The sequence below is a fragment of the Cucurbita moschata genome, unplaced genomic scaffold, assembly GCF_002738365.1.
Source record: "Cucurbita moschata cultivar Rifu unplaced genomic scaffold, Cmos_1.0 Cmo_Scf00028, whole genome shotgun sequence".
NCBI classification, from domain to species: domain Eukaryota; kingdom Viridiplantae; phylum Streptophyta; class Magnoliopsida; order Cucurbitales; family Cucurbitaceae; genus Cucurbita; species Cucurbita moschata.
The window spans coordinates 2,511,499-2,531,719 of record NW_019268544.1 but is presented as its reverse complement, the minus strand read 5'-3'; the positions used below and the strand labels follow the sequence as shown (position 1 = coordinate 2,531,719).

Below are 20,221 nucleotides of genomic sequence, written 5' to 3'. Positions count from 1 at the left end.
AAAAAAAAAAAAAAAAAAAAAAAAAAATGGCTCACTCTCCCTGACACAAGTTTAATATGGGTGCAATATTATTCTTATAGGGTTAATTATTTAATGCTTGTACAGATGGTAAATACGAGTTTTGCAATGACTTTGATTTGCGAAAGCCCTTTGACAGACATTTTTTCAGCGGGAAGCATGTGGAATGTGTTAGTATACTAGATTCTTCTAGTCTTTCTACTACTCTTGATCGTTGCGCCACATTCCTATCACAAGTTCCAAGGTAATGTTTACCTCTACTTTTCCCTCTAGAATGTATCAGTTTCAGTCATTGCATTAGTTTGTAAAGTATATTCAATTGAATTTATTGTAAAAGATGTCTAGCAACTATTCTTGTTTGATGTAACGAAGAATTGCTAATCTGTTTTTGAGGTGGCTGGAGATGGAAGTAGTTAGATTGAGACCTTGGGTACAGATCCTTCTTTTGTATTTGGAGAAAGTTTGTTAAACAGAAATAGGATCTTCTTATTCAGTGTAGAGGTCCTTGGGATTTGGAAACATAATTAGGCACCAAATTGCATAATGTAGCGTTTTCATGAAATGTAGTTTTCGCCGATGGTAACTACCTGAGTTCATTTTCTACCTCTAAATGCTAGAGAAGAACTTCAGGCCAATCTGAAATGAATTATTCTTTCTTTCATCAATGGTTTATCCCATTTTCAGATTTGGTATTCAAGAAGACTTCAATATATCTGATATAAACCAATTCATTTTAATTTTAAAACGAAAATTAAAATGAATTTCAGGCTACCCAATTGACGGATTCACATTTTCTTTTCCTGTTTCTTGTCTTTTGAAAACAAAATTTTCATACGGAAAAATAAGAGAATGCACAAGGTTGCAGAGCAGTACGGATGAAAGAGGACCTCAACAAATAATACAACAATGTAGATGGACAAGGGACAAGTCCACCCACATTATGAATATCCTTCACATATTCACATTTAATAAATAAAATAATGAATTCAATCCCTAATTCAGGCATTATATCAGATAAATTTTCGTTTTTTACATATTTGAATGTGTTCATTCTGTTCCTTTATCTGGATGATCATCTTCCTTTGTTGCTGACAATATATTGTACTTACTTGGATGTCACATGACAATTCCAGAAATGACGGCAATATATCCTCTGCTGGCCGTATTGCCATTCAATCGTTATGTGCTCCACAATGTGATCATTCCAACATGGTTAGTAACAAATTGAATTTACGCTCTTTGGTTACATGATTATTTGCTCGATTATACTTGATAAATCTCTGTGCTCACTTTCCTCCATAGAAGATTTGAAACGGGGTATTGGATTAAAAAAAAACCTTCGTCTGTAATCTAAAATTTAAAACAAGTGTTTTCTTTTTTTTTTTCTCGATCATTTGAGCCCTCATTGTAAAGCTGGAGCTGCAGGAATGGGAAATGCTTTCCTTTTTAAGGTCTCTGAAAAGCATGCTAAGGTCCTCAAATGCAGTAGCTGTAGTGACGTTTTCTCCTTCCCTTCTCTTGCCATCCTTCTCTAAAAGATGGCAGCACATGGCAGATACCTTGCTTTCTGTCAAGGCAATTCCAGGTTTAGACGTAGCATCTCAATTTCCCTTATTGTCTCTAGAATCAACGAGATATTAACTAAAACTATTGCAGATGAGGATAAGGAATTAGCAAATCTCCTCACTGGTTACCAAGACATGGTTGGCCTTCTCAATATTCATAAAGTGGCTCAAATCAATACGCAGGTATGCATACCTGTAACTTAGGGATGGACCCAACGGTGAAATGCTGCTTCTGCAAAATTTTCTTCCAATGCTTGCTACTTCACTGTTTGCATATTTCTATTGGTTTTGGTCCATACTTCATTCATGTGCCATGATTGAGTGCAATATTTGCTAGCAGCTCTGAATGGTTATTGACTCTTAAAGCCATAGATAGCGTTCTAATGTATTTATTTCTTATTAGGGTTGATACGCATTATTCTTTGGGTTGGTTTAATTTCCTATATGACTGATATCTCCTTTTTAGCTGGCTTTTACTCATGCTCATGGATCCAGAATTTGACTGCAGGTTCCAAGAATTCTTGAGGCGACTACATTCTCTATAAAGTTGCAAAAGAGAAGGTTTTTAGTTTTAGAATGTCTTAATCAAGCGCCTGTTGATGGTTCAACCGGGAGCTCATATGGCTCTACTGGGAGTTGTTCTGGGTCCTCCAAGACAGGTTCTCTCGACTTTTAGTTTCCAAATGATATTAGCCTAAAGAATTTGAGAGTGGATTTTTTAAAGTTAAATTTGAAGTTTAGGATGATTGTTGAATGTTTATATTATCTCCCTCTTTGGCCTCCATTCCTGTATTATAAACATTCCTTTCAAGAGCAAAAGAAATGGATAATTGTTTGAACATCAGTGTATGGTCATAGGATCTAATAAAATTTGATAATTGAGTTATGATTATATGAAATGAATAGACTTCGTCTGTTAAAAAAAACAAAAAAAAAAAACAAAAAGCCCAACTTACAAGATTCCTAACATAAAAATTACAAAAAAAAAAAAAAAGAAAAAAAAAAGAAAAAGAACAGAAAAAATTGTTTCTACTCTACACCTTCAAATCGTATGTAGTCGTACATTACTCCTTGGAAAGGACCTGCATGTCTTCTCTGTGTAAGATAGATTACGTTGTCTCCTTCGACCAAATAATAACTGGGAACATCGAAGTTGAATAACCGATAAAGCCCATGAATGCCATGTCTTGCGATTGCGTTATCTCTTCCTGCATTCCAATACCCAGTCGTGAAAGCAGGTCGTCTGGCCATCGGGTTGTTGAACCGGACATCGACCACCCCATGACTACTGGAGGCCAACGCCAACCGGAGCGTATAGGTTCCGGTCTTTATGGGTCCTCGAAGACGAAACACAATCTGCCACGTAGTTGCTTGGTAGTCCCCGGATTCAGTGGCTCTGGTTACGTGAGCGTAAAACCAATGGCGGCGGTAGTCATCCGTGTCAACGTTGTACACCAGATCCTGATCAGGGTACAAATCAGCGTAGCGTGCCCAGATACCGTACTGCCGGAACTTATCTGGGTTTTGAATTTTGGTGTTGTTGTAAAAGTGGCTCATTAAGGTGGGTTCAGGATCCGGTATGTAGAACTCGGCTGCCTTCCGGTCAGGGATGCCGATCTCCCACAGAGTTGGGCCTCGTCGTGGTGGGTCGTAAATCAGCACACTCAGGTTAGTGGAACTCGCCGCCGTGACGGTGACGTCGCCGTCGTACTTGTAATCGCCAATGACGCCGGGTACCCATGCGTAGAGATTGTAGTTTCCTGGCCTTATATTTTGAATGAAGAAATTTCCATCTTGATCCGCTCGTGTCCAAAATTGATACCCCTATGGATTAAGTCGATTGTCAGTTTCATCAAAAGGAAAAATATAAATATTAAAATTTAAAAGAAAAAAATATAAAATTAAATTTGACCTTGCTCTCAGTTTGCCAAGACCCCACTTCCCCGGGAGCTGCGAGGCCCACAAACGCAGAATCGGCCCACATTTGCCCCTTCTTGGCGAATCTGGCCCAAAACAAAAACGATGTCGTTTATCCTTAATAACATAATTATAATTAGACAAAGACAGCGAGGGAGGCCCACGAACCTATCTCGGACCATTAATCGGCCACTAACGCTGCCTCTTTCCTCTGAGCATGGAAATTCTTTCGACTCGACGAACCCATACGGCCACTTCCCCCTCTCTATCCTCATCTGGTTTTTAGCATCTTCCCATAGTGAACCCGGGGTTTCAGTGCCGGTCGGGTCCGAGTTTAGATAAATGAAAACCGGGCCCAAAACCTTTTTCCATGCTTCTCCCTCCTTAAATCTCATCGAAGCATCCTTACCCGCATAATGATTACTCTTGAACACCTTTAAATTATAAACAATAAATCATATATTTGATTTAATTAAACATAATTACAAAATAAAATTTTGAAATCGGGTGTGCATGGCTTACCGTAAGAGTTGTGGGGCCAACGTGGGATGTGAGTTCTTGCTTGACCGGCCCCCCCGAACGAAACTCATCACTGGCCGTGATCATCCAGAACCCCACGTTTGGGTCCCTAGACACCCATCCATGCACCCTGTTCTCCATATTCTCTTGCGAGTACTGGTACTTATCGTCCACCTGCATCGCACTCAATCATACCCCCATTGCATAAAAATAAAAAATTATACTTTATATTTGTATAAATAAAATAAAACTATACCTCTCCTTTGAGGTCCGGGTTGGTGGGTTGGGTTATGAGAACCGCCTCCGCGTAAGCGAGACGCTGCCCAGTCATCCGGTCCAGTTGCGTGGGCATGATCCTCTGTCGATCGTCCGATATCGCCATGTAATGAAATCTGACCGTTGAGAATTACATCAAATCATCACAAAATTAATAATATAATTCTATAAACAAGGGATGACAAAACATGACGTGGCAAAACTAACTTGTCTCTTAGGGCTTTGTAGGCGATTCTGATCTCGTCCACTCCAAGTTCAGGCCAATTTTCCAGCCGTTCAAATATGCTATATGTATAATATCCAGAATCGCCCCGTCTCAAAATATACCTGATAATAATAAATTAATTATTGTTAGGAATTACGACTCTCCACAATATTGTTAGGAATTACGACTCTTCATAATATAGGAAGGGGAATACCTCTGATCTATGTTCGAAGGGACTGAAAAAGGGTCGGAAGAATTCCAATATCTGGTGAATGAAAGCTCTATTTGGTCACCGGTGGCTGTAACCACCTTCACATTGGTTGCCTTTACTCTGTAAATATACCGTTCTAAAGTTTAAATATTTATTTTTTTCATTTTTTTTCTTATAAAATTAAATAAACGGATTTATTTATGTAATTTATATTTTTCGTATTTACCTTTCAATAATACTTGTCTGATTTGGGGTGTTCCAAGCCAAATCCAAATATCTACGCGACATGTCGATAATAAATTTAGTCTAATTATAAGAATATTATAATGTAATAATAATAATAATAATAAGAGAAAAATTTAGATATTTACGCTCTGTTATTGTATGCATTGTGAAAATCAAGTATGTTATCCATGTTATTGTATTTTATGCCAATAACGTTGCCTTCGTGAGAAAAAGTGACTCGAATCAACCCATTGTCAATTGCCACCTGGACAGAGATTATTAGCAAAATTTCAATGATTAGAAAAACTATATGGTTAAATAATTTAAGATTGGCACTGATATCTCATAGTTTGGAGGAGAGAACAAAGCATTTAAGTATAGAAACCTCTTCCCAACAGACTTGTTTTTTAAACTTTGAGAGGAAGTCCGAAAGGAAAAGCTCAAAGAGAAAGTGATTGGAGAAAGGAATGAATGTAAGTAAAAATGCTGGACTCCGAAGAAGGTGGATTGATGGGGAAAACAAAACATTTCTTACAAGGGGATAGAAACACACTCATGCATTTTAAAACCTTGAGTAAAAGTCTAAAAATGACACAAACGTGTTTTAAAAACGAGTGAGAGGAAGTTTAAAAGAGGACAATATCTGCTAGCGGCGGAGAACCACACATACGCATTTTAAAAATCTTTAAAAAAAAATCTAAAAAAGACAATATCTATTAGTAATGGACTTAAGATGTCACACGAAATCATTTGTAATAAAGCAATAAAAATATAGGAAGAAGAAGGATTGGCACCTGTCCACGAATCTGCCATTGTAGGGCTACGTCGGGTGCCAACGGCGGGGACGAATGCTGCTGTTGTGGCAGTGCTTTGGCGAGCGATAAAGTGAAGATGAATAAGAGAAGGAGCGCCATTGATGAGAGCTCAAGCTTCCAAATCCATGGCTGTGTGCTTCTTCTTCTGTCTTTCTTCTCCATTGGCTTCTTTCTGTTGGGGCAGTTCAATGAGCTCCAAAACGTAAATACAGTAGAGAAGAAAGGCTCTTTTCCTTTTTCTCTCTTTTTCCTACGGATGAAGAGTTTCGTCTCAACGAGGTTGCAGGCTTGGGTTTATATAATAGAAGGGTAAATTGAATATTATATTTTAAAGATAAAGAAAAAAAAAATAAAAAATATTAGATTATTGGTTTAAAATATGATAAAGATATTCTACCGTAATTTAAAAAGTATACGGTAAAAGAAAAAAATAAAAAAAATTAAATCATTTGTTTAAAATATGATAAAGATTTTCTATTCAAAATTTAAAATTTTAATAGAAAATAATAGTATAATTTTAGGGGATATTTTTAGATAAATCATAATTATATCATTCTAGTCTCAATTTTAATTATCTTCATATTTATGAAATATCAATAAACAAAAATATTAGATCATTGTTTTAAAATAGGATAAAAATACCCTATTTAAAATTTAAAAATATAATAGAAAATGATAGTATAATTTAAAGAAATATTTTTAGATAAATCAAAATTTAAATCATAATTATACCATCTAATCCCAATTCTAAACTATGGTTGTTATTTGATGGAATTTAATTAATAATTAATTTTTTTATGCTAATATAAATATATTTAAAACAATATATATAATTTTAAATTCTTGTATTATACTTTCGTAAGGTTTTAATAATTTAAACCAATGAGGAGGAAATATGTATAAATTTTCGAGAAAAAAATAAAAAATTATTATTGTGAATAGACACTCGGCCAATTTAAAATTGTGTCTGAGAAATGGAACATATAGATTTTGGAAAAAATGTTTGAGAGGAGTGACAAAACTTAGATTACATATTTTCAGGTAGAAATAATAGACGATAGTTGTATCTTTTAATAATGCATTTTAAGTCTACTGGATAGTATATTCTAATACATTTCAAATCTAAGTATAGGCATGATTTTGACGAAAAGTCGTATTAGTTTAGTCTTTATACAAATTTTAATTAATAAATTTGATGGAAGAAAAAATATTTGTAATTGCTCACTAATCACGAAAAAATTAAATCTATATGATTACACTATTTTTAGATCACTAACGGAAACTAAAATAATAAATTTACTGGTAATTTTTTAAAATTTATCTTTTTTGTTCGAAGAGAAAAAACAGAGCAATTTTGCTTTTAAAATTATATTTAGAATTACACTTTTTCCTCCCCAATATATATAATGGGTTAAAAAATGAAAAAATTAAAAAGAAAAAAAAAGCGGCCAATCAATGCCCGCCACCTGCCATCACAAAACTGTACACAGAAGATGAATGTTCATCTTCTTCTTCGTAGATCTACTCCTCTGCAATCTCCACACACTTTTACTCTTGTTCATCATTTTATTATGCATAAATCTCAAAGCATCAAAATTAAGCAGCCAGAAAAGAAACAATGCAATTTAAGGCAGAAAAACCTACGATCAATATCGCAAAATCCGAATCTCATTTTCTCGATTGCTCTCGTAATGGCATCCGTCGTCAAAATTCTGCGAATAGCTAACCGCATCGTATTGGAAAGACAGAGATTTCGTCCCATACATGTTCATTCTATCCTTCATCCACCTCCTCAGAAGATACCGCCACCTCCAGCCGATTCTTTTGCCGCCACCGCCGCCGCCGCCGCCGCCGTTGATGCGCGAGTACTCGACGCCTTCGTGGATCGGAAAGCATGGCGATGAAGCCGCAACGCAGGCGGTCAGGTAGGGCAGTCGGCGGCGGGCCAGATCTGTCTCCATATCGACGATGAAAGAATTTGTTTGGGAATTGCGTGAAAAAGAAAAAGGATGCTAATGGAAAGGAAAAGAAAGATCCATTTTGAGTATAAGGGCTTCAGTCTTCAATGGCTTTTAGTTTCACCTAATCTAATTATTGGATGTTAACATTTAAATACTTACTTTTACCTCCCTTCAGTTCAAATAATTTCTCACCCTTATTTTTTAATTTTAATTTTATTATCTCTTAATTAATATATGTACCTACCACCAGATATTTAATTTAATTTTTTTTATTGGCATCCATTTTTTGTTTAATTGATTTGAATTGCTGGATTTAATTGCTAAAATAATAATAATTATATCATTGGATAGCAGAGGTCACGTAGATGACGATTCGACAGCTTCATATTCATATGTAGTTTGTGTTAATGAAAGATTCCCACATTTAAATGAATTACATCTATTTTAAAACTATTATTTTGATTTAAATTAAGATAATGTATTTGGTTGCAGTTTTATTTCATAATTTCCGGTTTAATAAATTGAGGTATTTATTGAACGGTTCGCCCGCCGCACACGACACAATTCTGCAGGAATTTGTGGTTGTCGTGTTTTTAAGAAAGACATTCCCCACTAAACCTAAGAAAAAAAATAGTTAATAATATTTATTAATTGTTTTTTATTTTCTTCTCTGTCACCTTTGATGCTTTTAAACTAATAAATAATGATGATAATTATATTTGAGCGGAAAGTTTTTAGGAAAAAAAAAGTTTATGACTACTTTATGCACATGTATCCATTTTCATTATATATATATATATATGATTAGATGGTTTAATAAATTCAATCAAAATTATCTACAAATTAAAATTGCATTTTGTTTTTCCAAATAAAATGTAAGAAAACACTTTATGTTTTAGTATAAAAATATGAATATTATCTATTTTGTTATATTTTAGAGCTTATAATTATGAAGGTGAATTTTTTTTTTTACTGATTAACATCAAAGTATTAGTTAGGGAGGTTTTGAATATATTAAAATATAAATTCAAAATATTCGTATTTAAAATTTATGACCTGAACTCAAATTTCTGGACCCCGATAGTCACCTTAGTGGGCTGAAAAATTTGGGCCTTGGGATTACAAAGCCCACGATAGCTCCTTCACATATAGCAGCGCCATATTACCAACTTCATTTCAACGGGAAAAAACTAAATTAAAGAAAGAAAAAAAAAAGAATTTTATTTTGTTTGAAAAATACCTATATTTCTTCCTCCTTCATGCACTTTTTTTTATTTTTTTATTTAGCCAAAATAAATAAATAAATAAATCTGCATTTATATTTTAGTTTGTCTAGTTTTTATGAACTTCTTCCTTTATTTTTTTTTTAAAGAAAAATAAAAATAAATAATGCAGTTTTAAACTGAACGGCATTCAAATTATATTAATACTTTTCCATCATTATTATGATATATTCTACGAAATTGATTATCATAGACGTTGGTGTGACAAATATATAATAATCATATTGAAAAAGAAAATTTATGATATCTAAATAGCTAAGGCTATAAAGAGAAATTGCTGAAAATTTGTGGCCGAGGTGGATTTTAAAATTTTGGACTTAGATATTTGAGGAGAACTAACACTATTTGTGGTCTGGAAATGTTCAAATATGGATGAGATTTATGCGGTTAATTTTTAAGCTGCACATATATATTGAAAAAAGAAAAAAGAAAAGAAAAAGCATCCATTATATCCATTATACCCATTATACTTTCTTTGTTTTTTTTTTTTTTACCTTTTCTTAGTTTTGAAGAATTTTTTTACTATTTAAACCTGTTTGAAAATATAATATTTGAGAGTTTTTTCCGTCTAAATTAAGAATAAAAATAAATTATAACTCAAATTTAACGGTATAAAATTTAAAGAAATCATCACAAAAATAATTTTTAATTTTTATTAGTATATTAGCCCGTTATTAATTTACATGAAATGAGGTGTAATTAAAATTTTCACCTAAATTCTAATATCAAATAAGACCGATTATCATAATTTTAATAAAAATTTCTTTAGAGTATTTTTAAAAATATTAGTTTGGAAGGTAAATTATTTAAGTAAATAATAAATGGTTGCAGATTTGGAAGTGTGTGGGAAAGATAATGACTGGAGGGAAATAAATGAAGCAACGGACGAGCTCAAATGCTGAAGCTCCTGTGAACGGATAAAACAGACCGGAGAGAGAATATGGCGCTGGCAATGGCGCTACGTAGGCTTCCTTCTTCCGTTGACAGGCCCCTTCGTCACCTCCTCCATGGCGGCTCCTTCTGTTATCTGGTCTCTTCCTCATGCTCTTCACTCTACTTCCTATTTTGTATTCATGTTTTTTCTTTTACTATGAATGAGCTGCTCACTACTACGAGGTGGAGAAATTTCAGTTTCGCAAATTAAGATCAGTTACTTTGTGGTGTTCATTGTGTCTTTCTTTTTCATATCAAGAAACAGATGAAATCAAGTAGATGGATTACTGTATAATTCGCAGTCTTATAGTTATAATCCTTAACCGTTTTATTGGTTTTATTATTATCCTGTTAGTCTTCTTTGCCCAACGAAGCTGTCTATGACAAGGAGAGACCACGCGTTCCGGTAAATCGATGTCTCTTTTTCTTATCTTGTTTATACTCGCATTTCATGTCTGAATTTAGCTTATGGTAGCGTATTTTACAGTGGCCTAAGCAATTGAATGAACCGCTCGAAGTAATAGATCCGGAAATCGCGGACATAATCGAACACGAAAAGGCCAGACAATGGAAGGTAGAATAGTTTCTCTGTAGAAGTGTGCTATGTGGATTTTGTTGGCAGTGCTAATTATTCCTTGCGTTGGCTGAAGAATTTGATGCTTATTTGTTCTATCAACATCATGAAATTAAAATCGGCTTTGTTGTGATGAAACGAAATCCTATGGTACTAGTACTTCGCGCGTTCATTTCATTGAAAGCTAGCTGAATGCTAAACTCGATCCATTTGAAGAATTTGCTTGTCTCAGGCTATTCCAGTGGACAAATTATCTTCATATTTACGCTTCTGTTAGCTCCAGTTCCTTTATGTTAGTTAGCTAACCACTCCCCTTAGTAGATGGGATTTTCATATATTTCAGCTTGAAGTGTTTTATTTCTCTTTGAAGTTCAATGTTTCAGTGGAAACCATAATCATTTTTATATTTGAAGGGCCTGGAACTCATACCATCTGAGAACTTCACGTCCGTTTCCGTGATGCAAGCAGTTGGATCTGTTATGACCAACAAATATAGCGAAGGATATCCTGGTGCTAGATACTATGGAGGAAACGAGTACGTGGAAGCCATCATTAATTTTATGCTTTCTTTTAAAATTAATATCTTATTGTTGTTTGATGGCCATAGCTTAAATTAGCCAATAACATTTTTTTTAATTCTCAACTCCAATCCTCTCCTGATGCAGAACTGAAGATTTGTTATTGTTAATTTTAATTTCTAAATTGTAGGTACATTGACATGGCCGAGTCCTTGTGCCAAAAACGTGCTTTGGAAGCTTTTCATTTGGATCCAGCAAAATGGGGAGGTATTTGAAGTAATTGTGTGGGAATAAGGAGTGCCTAAATTCATTAGCTAGCATATATCTTAAATGCAGTGTCGTAATGCCATTGGTTTATGAGAGGTTCCCGTATGCATTGGTCAGAAATGTTTTAACTGGGAAGTTTTCTGGGTATTTCACTGAAGGATTTTAATTGTCTATCCTCATTTTATTGCAGTGAATGTCCAATCTTTATCTGGTTCTCCATCCAATTTTCAAGTTTATACTGCATTGTTAAAACCACATGATAGAATTATGGCACTTGATCTTCCTCACGGTGGACATCTCTCTCATGGTTACCAGGTGCCTGTTACTTTCTACAGAGCTCGTTGTTGATACTAGCTGTATATCTTTTATCTTTTATCTTATTTCAATTATGTATTTCGGATCAATCAGTTGATCCTGTAGAACCAGAGCAGCACGATTTCAGCGATAAATATCAGTAACAACTTGTTAATGCGTTCTGTTTCTCTGAGTTAATCATGAACATTGTTGAAACTTATTCCTCTATCTATTTTACAAAAAGAAGTATCCTTGTCCGTAAATAACTTTTTCGGCCCTGTTTAGTTAAAATTAAAAAGACTTGTTTTGGGTGATTGTGCAGACTGATACCAAAAAGATTTCTGCTGTGTCTATATTTTTTGAGACAATGCCATACAGATTGGATGAGAGCACTGGCTATATTGACTATGACCAGGTATTATGAAATTTGTTCTCACGACCCTTGTTGCTTCCCTAAATGGTTTCAAGCAAAATCCTAAAATGTATTGCCGATCAGAGTTAATAATTTTCACTCATCAAATGTTTTTGAAAGTTTGACCAGAGTTTAATAATAGTTTAGCAGAATATGAAAGTGCAGATTGAACTTACTGGATTAGTCATATAATTCTAATCGGTGGAAATTGAGTAATTAAACTTTGTGAGTCCTGTCATTGACGCATTAAACTACTAATGGCAGTTGGAGAAAAGTGCTGCTCTTTTCCGACCTAAGTTAATAGTTGCTGGTGCTAGCGCTTATGCACGTCTATATGATTATGCACGTATACGCAAGGTAAATTCCTCGAATTTCATGTGTATGACATGGTAGCATTTAAATTATATGGAAAGTTGTGGTCTTGCTCTAAAGCCACATCTTGGATGGTCCAAGGCTCACATCTGCTATCCCTCCCACAGGTCTGTGATAAACAAAAAGCTATAATGTTGGCAGATATGGCACATATCAGTGGATTAGTTGCAGCTGGCGTTATCCCTTCACCCTTTGAATATGCTGATGTTGTAACCACCACAACTCACAAGTCACTTCGTGGGCCACGTGGAGCCATGATTTTCTTCAGGAAAGGGGTGAAGGAGATAAATAAACAAGGCCGAGAGGTACTGTTATTTTGTTTTTCATAAGAAGTACAAATGGTATCCTTGCCATTAGTTTTTCTACTAATATTCATTGTTCTCACTATAGGATAGATTGATTTTTCAAAATTTACTGAATTGCAAATCTACCGGCTATTATGAAGTTATAACTAATAACGTCAATATCTCTTGCATTCCCCGAAGGTGCTATATGACTATGAAGACAAAATCAATCAGGCTGTCTTTCCTGGTCTTCAAGGTGGTCCGCACAATCACACAATTGCTGGTTTAGCGGTTGCGCTGAAACAGGTTGGCTTGATCATAAACATGTTCCTCTTATGAATTTTACTTGAAAATGTTCGTAGTTACCTTGTCTTATGCACCTACAGTATTGCAGCACTAGATTGTTGCACCAACTAGACTTATTCTTACTTTTCAATTCCTAATGATAATACCAGGGAACTGATGGGAAATTATCCTACAATGAAGTGGGATGGAGAAAGTTATGTGAATGCGATCCCAATTATCTGTGAGGATGGGTTTCAAAGGGCTATATGGTCCAAGCCGATAACACTAACTCTATATGTAGGAAATGTTAATGTGAAAAAATGTATAAGAAAATTTGTAATTCTGAAATCATAATACCAGGCAATATGGAATTTCTGAAAATGGACATCATAGAAAATAGTACCTAAAATTTTTACTCTCGTCTCTGCTTATGATTAATTGTAGATGTTTCTCATATAAAATAGTACCTAAAACAATCGCAGGCTGGCAGACAAGTTGACATAAGTTGTTGCGAAGAATTAGTTACAGTAACGAAATATTAGTAACCACTCTAATATAATCTTTTATGGATGTAGGCGACAACCCCAGAATACAAAGCGTATCAAGAGCAAGTTCTTAGGAATTGCTCAAAATTTGCAGAGGTATCTATATCTATTTCTATGAGATTGTCACTCAAGACATTTTCATATCAGGTACTGAGTTTATTTAACTTTCTACGATATTTTGGCTGACTATATTCGTAAAATAATGCAGTCTCTCGTTGAGAATGGCTATGAACTTGTTTCTGGTGGAACTGAGAATCATTTGGTTCTAGTCAATTTGAAGAATAAGGTAAGAGACACTACTTTCTCTAATCTAGCCACTTGAAGAAACTTTCTTGCTTCGGAGTTCTTGATGAATTGAAATGCTTATAGTTAGCATAGCTCCGTGCTAATAGAGGACTAAAATTAAACTATCTTATGTTTAGTTTTCCCTCAAGAAGATACTCTCAATAGAAAAGTAAACATTAGACAATTATTTAAAATAACTCCGTACAGGGTATTGATGGATCAAGAGTAGAAAAGGTGTTGGAATCAGTTCATATCGCAGCCAACAAAAACACTGTTCCTGGAGACGTCTCAGCTATGGTTCCTGGTGGTATCAGAATGGGTATAATATTCCAAAATTGAGAAACCCTTTTCTGATACGTTTCTATTACTTTAGCTGATATCCATCTATCATTCAGGAACTCCTGCTCTTACTTCCAGAGGATTTGTTGAGGAGGATTTCGCTAAGGTAGCAGAGTTCTTTGATGCTGCAGTGAAATTAGCTGTAAAGATCAAAGCAGAATCTAAAGGTTCCTAAAGATCTTTTTAATTTAATTTTACGAACACTTGGCATTTATTTATTCCGGCCAATTCTGAGGTAACTCTCCTAACATAACATTTCTCATCTTGTTATACCAGGAACAAAATTGAAGGACTTCTTGACCACTATGCAGTCTACACCTTCCATCCAATCCGAGATTGAAAAGCTACGATATGATGTTGAGGAATATGCAAAGAAATTTCCTACAATTGGTTTCGAAAAGGAAACTATGAAGTACAAGAGCTGAAAAAGAAGTCATGTCTGGTATGAGATCATTATAGAAGATAACTGGATAGTTGTTTTCTTTGTTTCAAGGAAGACTCTTAAAAATTCTGGAAGAATAGAAATTCTTATAAAATACCCAAAAACAAAAACTATAAATTTTTTTTAGTTTTAAAAAGTTAGGCTTTGGTTTTGAAATTTTTTAAAAGTTCGATAGCATAACATACAAATATATGAGTAGAAAGTTTGTAAGTTTGATTTTCAAAATTAGAAAATTAAAGACAGCATGGTTATCAAGCTGGTTTAATTTAATTATCTTTTTAACGAGACAAAATAAAGTGGAATCAATTATATTTATATATGTTTGCTGAGATCTGAAATGCTGGTGTTCTCTAATATGTGTGGAACAGGGATGAAGCAGTCAAGAAATGGTAGCAAAGAAATTAAAGGGCCATATGTCAAGTGTGTAAGTTCTAATTATTTTGAGTGCTCAAGTTTAGCAGATTTTGATTGGGCCTGAGATGTATATATGCATATTGAAGTTATCAAACAAAATAAACTGGTCTGGTACCAGCGACTTTCTTCCTTTCTCAATAGTTTGTCATAAGATGTTTATTTATAGCCTTTACTTTAAAAAATAAAAAGTAAAAAATCACGCATAAATTATTTTGATTTTAGATTTTTTTTTAATAGAAACCTAAAAGCAAAATATCAGTTGAAAATAAATGGGCCGGGAATCCCGGTTTAAACCGAGAATGATGAAGAGGGTGTGGAAGAGATTTTTACTCTTAGATAAATAGGACCAAGAACGAGAATTCTTTTTTATCAAGTTAAAATGTATATACAATTACATTTTTATGGCTTTTTACAGATGGCCTATTGTATTATATTTCAGCTAATAATCCTAAAGTTTGTTAAAATTATACTGTAAATTAAAAACTTAATTTTTTAGAAATGTGGTTGGTAGAACATTTTTTTTTCTGTGTGAACCTTATATTAGATTTTGTTTACATTTTTTTTAATAACTATATTGTGAAATGAAAAAAAAATAGGGAGAAAAATTTCCTATGAAGAACTTGATCCTTGCATTACTCTCATCCTTACAAAAGCATATTCTAGTTGAAATTGATCTGAATCCTCGCAAAAATAAATGAAAAATATTAGGAGGATAGATTAAAGTATATATAAAAAAAAAACCCAAATAATATAAAGTTTTATCCCATAGTTCGGTTGGATTGTTTTATCCTGTGCTATTTTTTCTTGGTGTTAATTTTTTTGTATTTACATAAATATTAATGGTTGATTTATAGTTACCTTAGACATACTTCAATATTGTTCAAAGTGAAAGTTTGGTAATGCCCAACGTTTCAACCAAATTAAAAGCAAAGTTCTCAAAAAAAAAAAAAAAAACGTAAAATCCACTACACGATGGTAGAGCGGCACCGGCCAAAGCAATCACCAATAACAATAAGTTGTTTACAATGCAATTTTCTAAAGATTCATCGACAAAATAAAAATTGAGATAATACTTGTCTAAGTACACGTGTCAGTATTTTTTCAATATTTACTCGACTTTTATTTTTAACCTTGGTTTTACTTCCCAAAAAAAAAAAAAAAAAAAAAATATCAAATACAGTTTTCATGGTAAGGATTAATTAAGTTTTGGTGATGATGGTAAAGCCCGGTCCACTCCTCCAGCACAATCAAGTCGCTTCGGCTGGTGGTGCTGTTGAAACTGGAAGAATCCAAGCGATTTGCCTCTTGGGATCTGCGCATCTGAGTTCGCGGCATAGATAAAATCTCGGCGGTGGACGAAAAACACATTGGGCGATGGCTAGAGCTGGAGGAATTACTAACGCCGTAAACGTAGGGATAGCGGTTCAAGCTGATTGGGAGAACCGCGAGTTCATATCCCATATTTCCATTAATATCCGTCGTCTCTTTGATTTTCTCGTCCATTTTGGTAATCATCCTTGTTTCTCTCTATGTTCCTTTTGTGTTCTCTTACATCTATCTGTTATTGAGTGTTAGATCTCGTTATTTGATATTTGAACTTGACATTCTTGGAAATTTCCTTATATGAAATATCTGATTTGCTTAAGTTGTTCTAATTAGTTTCCTTTTAAAAACGATGCATTGGTAGTCTGATTCTGGAACTTTTGATTCCTTCATTTTAAGATTGAGAATTGCATCCCATGGTTCTTGATTTTTTCAATGAAGCGACTGTCATTGTTTTATCTTCCGGAAATTGGTTGGCTGCGCACCAACATGCCCTACGGGAATGATATGGAAATTAGAACTCAGTAGTGCTGTATTTTACTTGATGATCGGTTTCTAGGAACAGGAATATCCAGGTTTCTAACCTATTTCCTTGTTCCATCAGAGGCAACAACAAAGAGCAAGTTGGCATCTTTGAACGAGAAGCTCGATACGCTGGAGCGGCGGCTTGAAATGCTTGAAGTCCAAGTCAGTACTGCATCTGCTAATCCATCTCTTTTTACCACTTAAATGTTTACTCCACCTTGTATAAAAAGAGATATCCCCCTTGTATCTTTTATCTTGTTTTCGTTGGTGCAAACAAAATATTAGGATCTTCCGATCTTGTGTAACCCAGTTTATGAATTCAAATTGATAGTAAAGCCATATCTGTCTGGTGCTCGTGCTTTTATGCTGATCTACTTGAATTCAGATATATGTTGTGTGCTTAGACTAAGAATATTTACTATTATGATAAGAGGGAAAAGTATATTTGATGTCAATGGAACAAGATGACTGTTCGTTGAGCCTGTTACCATAGCATTGTTGCATTAGAACTTAACACAACTTCTCCAGGATTGACAAGATTTTCATTTAGTTTCTTTGGCTCAACTTTTTTCATGTTTGTTTCATGGGATGCGATTTCTCAATAGCAATACATTTCATAAATTCATCCAAAATTAAGTATAGGAATATGGATATGCAAGCGACCCAGATCCATTTGATTATGAACCTTCCTAGTATGGATATAGTTTATGATATCTCCTGAATTTGTTTGTCCAAACTCAAGAACTTCATAGCTGTTATTTTAACTTTGGTTTCTCCGAGGAAATAGAAAAGTCATTTCTTAACTGAAGTTTCACTGATGTAAGAACTTGGTTTTCCAATACAAGAAAAAAGAGGGCAATTGTAAGAAAATTTCATTCTGAATTGATTCAGCAATATGAAAAAGGAACCAGTTCGTTACCACATCCTTGATTCTTCACGTCCTCTGGTTTTTGGATGCAAAACGAAGTATTAGGTAGAATAAAATCCTATAAAGCACAGCCCAACCAAGCATCACCAGCACATTTTCCCACTTTTTGGTTGAATCAGTTTTGATATGGAGACTCTCCAATATGTTGATACCAGTAATAACAGTCCCGTTCGATTGATTCCCGAAAAAAATGGAAGTCTGATACTCATTCATCAAAAGCCCTTCATATGGATATGTCATCGTGGAAATCTTGTTCATCCACTTCCAGTAAGGAGGAAGGTCGTGGCTGTTTAAGAAGTACCCGCAAAACAAGAAAAAGAGGGCAGTGAAAGCAATCACAGCTGCATATCCCAAGATATAGTTCGGTACTACTGAGCTAATGAATACAACGAATGAGTTTGTTGAAAGAAGGGACATGTAGAGGACTATCAGGAAGTATATGAAAGATCCTCGAAGTTTCAAAGCAAACCAAACTATCCCAGCGTAGACCAGAGCTTGCAGGGCAAGAAAAGGCAGGTGAGTAAGCAGCCCAGCTATGGTGTACGATGATGCTCTGTAAGCATTGTGGGAAGTTTCGCGGATGAAAATGAATCGTTCTTGTATGAATGCTGGGACAGCATCATTGGAAGAGAAAAAGAAGAGACAGACGGTAAAGATGAAGAAGCTGAGACGGTCTGTAATTCCTTGGGTATTCTCTTTAGGTTTCATAAACATTGTAGCCATCATAAACCCCATAACTGTGAGGACCATCATCCTTGAGAGGAACAGCTCGGGGGTTCTTGAGATGATATTGAAATTTCTACGCATAAGAATCCAGGTCTCTGAGAAGAATGAGTTTGAAATCTTTTTGCCCAGGTTATTGTGAAGAGTTGGAGCAGATTTTGAACCGATATTTGAAGTCAGGTAGTCATTTTCATTCACTGTGTAATCACTGCTATGAGGTGTTGGTGTGCCATGCAGGACATCAGATGAATATGCATAAGAAGCAGACGAACTGCAAATCAAGAAAAACTGGAGATTATAGTTCTGAGTAGTAGGCTTTGATGCTGTTTTGAATGGATTTTAACAGTAATGTTAATGAAATGCAACTTTTAAGCAATTGAATTGCTGTTGATTGATTTGATGTACCTCATTTGATTATGCAGCTTTGCTCCTTGTTGTCTTTGTGGCAGCCTCAATGCCTGCATAACCACACTATTATTCGCACTCCATGATCTTGATGTATTATAAGGGCTTCTCAAACTATGACCGTAATCATTCAACGCACGGGAATTAGTTTGCAAGTGGAGCCGTTTTCCAGTTATAATGTTGCTCGTCTTATCTACACCAGACTGAAAAGATGAAGTCAGCGAGGCTTGTATGGTAGAAAGTGAAATCTCTTCATCAGTCAAGTGGGGTGGTTTAGTTCCTGTTCTAGCGAACTCAGCGAGTGCCTCCACCCCAAATTCAGATTGATCATATGCTCGAATTACATCCATAAGATATTCAATTGGGCTTTCTCCTTGAGGTACTTTTCTCTTCATTTGACTGAGATGGTGATTAACATCCTTTGGTGGCCCTTGAAACATAAGCTGCCCTCGAGCAAGGACGATGAGATGGTCAAAGAATGATAGGATTCGAGACGATGGCTGGTGGATTGTAAGGATCACAGTGCTGCCAGTGCGAGCTATGTTATGAACCTTTTCAATGACACTATAAGCACTGGTGGAGTCTAGTCCTGAAGTTGGCTCATCAAGGAAGAGCAGTGATGGCCCATGGATGATGTCCACCCCAATTGATACTCTTCTTCGTTCGCCACCAGACACCCCTCTTGTTCCTTCATCTCCAATATACGTGTTTCTAGCCGACTACAACCAGCCAACCAGTAAATTCATTGGTTAGATATTGAAATATTGCAAGAACAGAAAAAGGAAAAAGCCAATGATCTGCTTACAGATAACCCAAGCTGCTCAATCAAGTTCTCCACCCGATGTATTTTTTCACTCGATGGAATTGAACCTAGCCGGAAGTCTGCCGCAAACATCAGAGTCTCGTAAACAGTGAGCTTGGGGAAGAGCCTGTCATCTTGCATGATATATGCAGAAGTTCTTTTAATCAAACCTGGGCTCATTTCCATGCCATCCAAGGAAACTCTACCCTTCAGGCTTCCACTTGCAATTCTTCCCGCCAGACCATCCAAAAAGGTAGATTTTCCAGCCCCACTGGGACCTAGTACTGCGGTGACACTTCCTTTTGGTGAATACCCCGAAATTCTGTGCAACAAGTCTACTTCTTGCTTCACAAGTTTCCCTTCATGTTCCTTGTCTTTTATCACAGTATAAGTAAGGTCATAAAACTCAAGCCCACCATTAAACTTTGCAGTTCTTCCAATGTCAATCGTTGTATCACGACGTTGCCCACCACCACCATGTGCCATGTTTCCTGTTTAGTGTAGCGAGCTTTGTAAGAATGAAAACTAAAACAGCATTGAAAAAGGGAGATGAAGG

General features: G+C 35.2%; 5 protein-coding genes and 1 long non-coding RNA gene across 12 annotated transcripts in view; 4 read left to right on the top strand and 2 right to left on the bottom strand.

Moving 5' to 3' along the window:
• The window catches only part of LOC111463575 (elongator complex protein 4), a 4,759-nt gene extending 2,332 nt beyond the window's left edge, over positions 1 to 2,427 (top strand). For 3 of the 4 annotated variants that reach the window (XM_023107571.1, XM_023107570.1, XM_023107569.1), the window contains exons 5-10: positions 106 to 262; positions 703 to 725; positions 1,124 to 1,230; positions 1,444 to 1,603; positions 1,675 to 1,766; positions 2,092 to 2,427. In XM_023107571.1, the coding sequence (XP_022963339.1) occupies positions 106 to 262; positions 703 to 725; positions 1,124 to 1,230; positions 1,444 to 1,603; positions 1,675 to 1,766; positions 2,092 to 2,259 (707 nt within the window). In that variant the 3' untranslated portion in view covers positions 2,260 to 2,427. The remainder of the gene's footprint in view (positions 1 to 105; positions 263 to 702; positions 726 to 1,123; positions 1,231 to 1,443; positions 1,604 to 1,674; positions 1,767 to 2,091) is intronic. The other variant, XM_023107572.1, reaches the window with a different exon arrangement.
• Positions 2,428 to 2,528: 101 nt separating this feature from the next.
• On the bottom strand, positions 2,529 to 5,850 carry LOC111463085 (rhamnogalacturonate lyase-like). Its single transcript, XM_023106896.1, has 11 exons — positions 5,731 to 5,850; positions 5,083 to 5,201; positions 4,938 to 4,988; positions 4,715 to 4,831; positions 4,503 to 4,622; positions 4,276 to 4,411; positions 4,023 to 4,193; positions 3,669 to 3,934; positions 3,496 to 3,586; positions 2,607 to 3,407; positions 2,529 to 2,573 (listed from the first exon to the last, which is right to left on the bottom strand). Exons 1-10 carry the CDS (start codon positions 5,848 to 5,850, stop codon positions 2,613 to 2,615), a joined length of 1,986 nt encoding a protein of 661 aa, XP_022962664.1. The 3' UTR covers positions 2,529 to 2,573; positions 2,607 to 2,612.
• A 4,018-nt stretch (positions 5,851 to 9,868) lies between these two features.
• Positions 9,869 to 15,097, top strand: LOC111463592 (serine hydroxymethyltransferase, mitochondrial). Its single transcript, XM_023107594.1, has 16 exons — positions 9,869 to 10,025; positions 10,284 to 10,334; positions 10,416 to 10,502; positions 10,916 to 11,037; positions 11,211 to 11,287; positions 11,478 to 11,602; positions 11,904 to 11,996; positions 12,258 to 12,350; positions 12,473 to 12,670; positions 12,851 to 12,955; positions 13,510 to 13,575; positions 13,688 to 13,765; positions 13,972 to 14,083; positions 14,160 to 14,270; positions 14,380 to 14,545; positions 14,914 to 15,097. Exons 1-15 carry the CDS (start codon positions 9,936 to 9,938, stop codon positions 14,526 to 14,528), a joined length of 1,557 nt encoding a protein of 518 aa, XP_022963362.1. The 5' UTR covers positions 9,869 to 9,935; the 3' UTR covers positions 14,529 to 14,545; positions 14,914 to 15,097.
• Positions 15,098 to 16,148: 1,051 nt separating this feature from the next.
• LOC111463546 (protein BRICK 1) lies at positions 16,149 to 17,262 on the top strand. Its single transcript, XM_023107519.1, has 2 exons — positions 16,149 to 16,466; positions 16,887 to 17,262. The coding sequence occupies exons 1-2, from the start codon at positions 16,334 to 16,336 to the stop codon at positions 17,009 to 17,011; spliced, it is 258 nt and encodes an 85-aa protein (XP_022963287.1). The 5' UTR covers positions 16,149 to 16,333; the 3' UTR covers positions 17,012 to 17,262.
• Positions 17,263 to 17,591: 329 nt separating this feature from the next.
• Positions 17,592 to 20,221, bottom strand: part of LOC111463544 (ABC transporter G family member 17-like) — a 4,030-nt gene continuing 1,400 nt past the window's right edge. For 3 of the 4 annotated variants that reach the window (XM_023107518.1, XM_023107515.1, XM_023107516.1), the window contains 3 exons: positions 19,669 to 20,156; positions 18,864 to 19,582; positions 17,592 to 18,729 (listed from right to left, as the gene is read on the bottom strand). In XM_023107518.1, the coding sequence (XP_022963286.1) occupies positions 17,742 to 18,729; positions 18,864 to 19,582; positions 19,669 to 20,151 (2,190 nt within the window). In that variant the 5' untranslated portion in view covers positions 20,152 to 20,156 and the 3' untranslated portion in view covers positions 17,592 to 17,741. Of the gene's footprint in view, positions 18,730 to 18,863; positions 19,583 to 19,668 lie in introns of all 4 variants that reach the window. The other variant, XM_023107517.1, reaches the window with a different exon arrangement.
• LOC111463547 overlaps positions 19,827 to 20,221 on the top strand; it is an 894-nt gene continuing 499 nt past the window's right edge. The window contains exons 1-2 of the long non-coding RNA XR_002713895.1: positions 19,827 to 19,918; positions 20,097 to 20,221. The exon at positions 20,097 to 20,221 is cut by the window's right edge and continues 499 nt beyond it. This is a non-coding gene — a long non-coding RNA (uncharacterized LOC111463547). The remainder of the gene's footprint in view (positions 19,919 to 20,096) is intronic.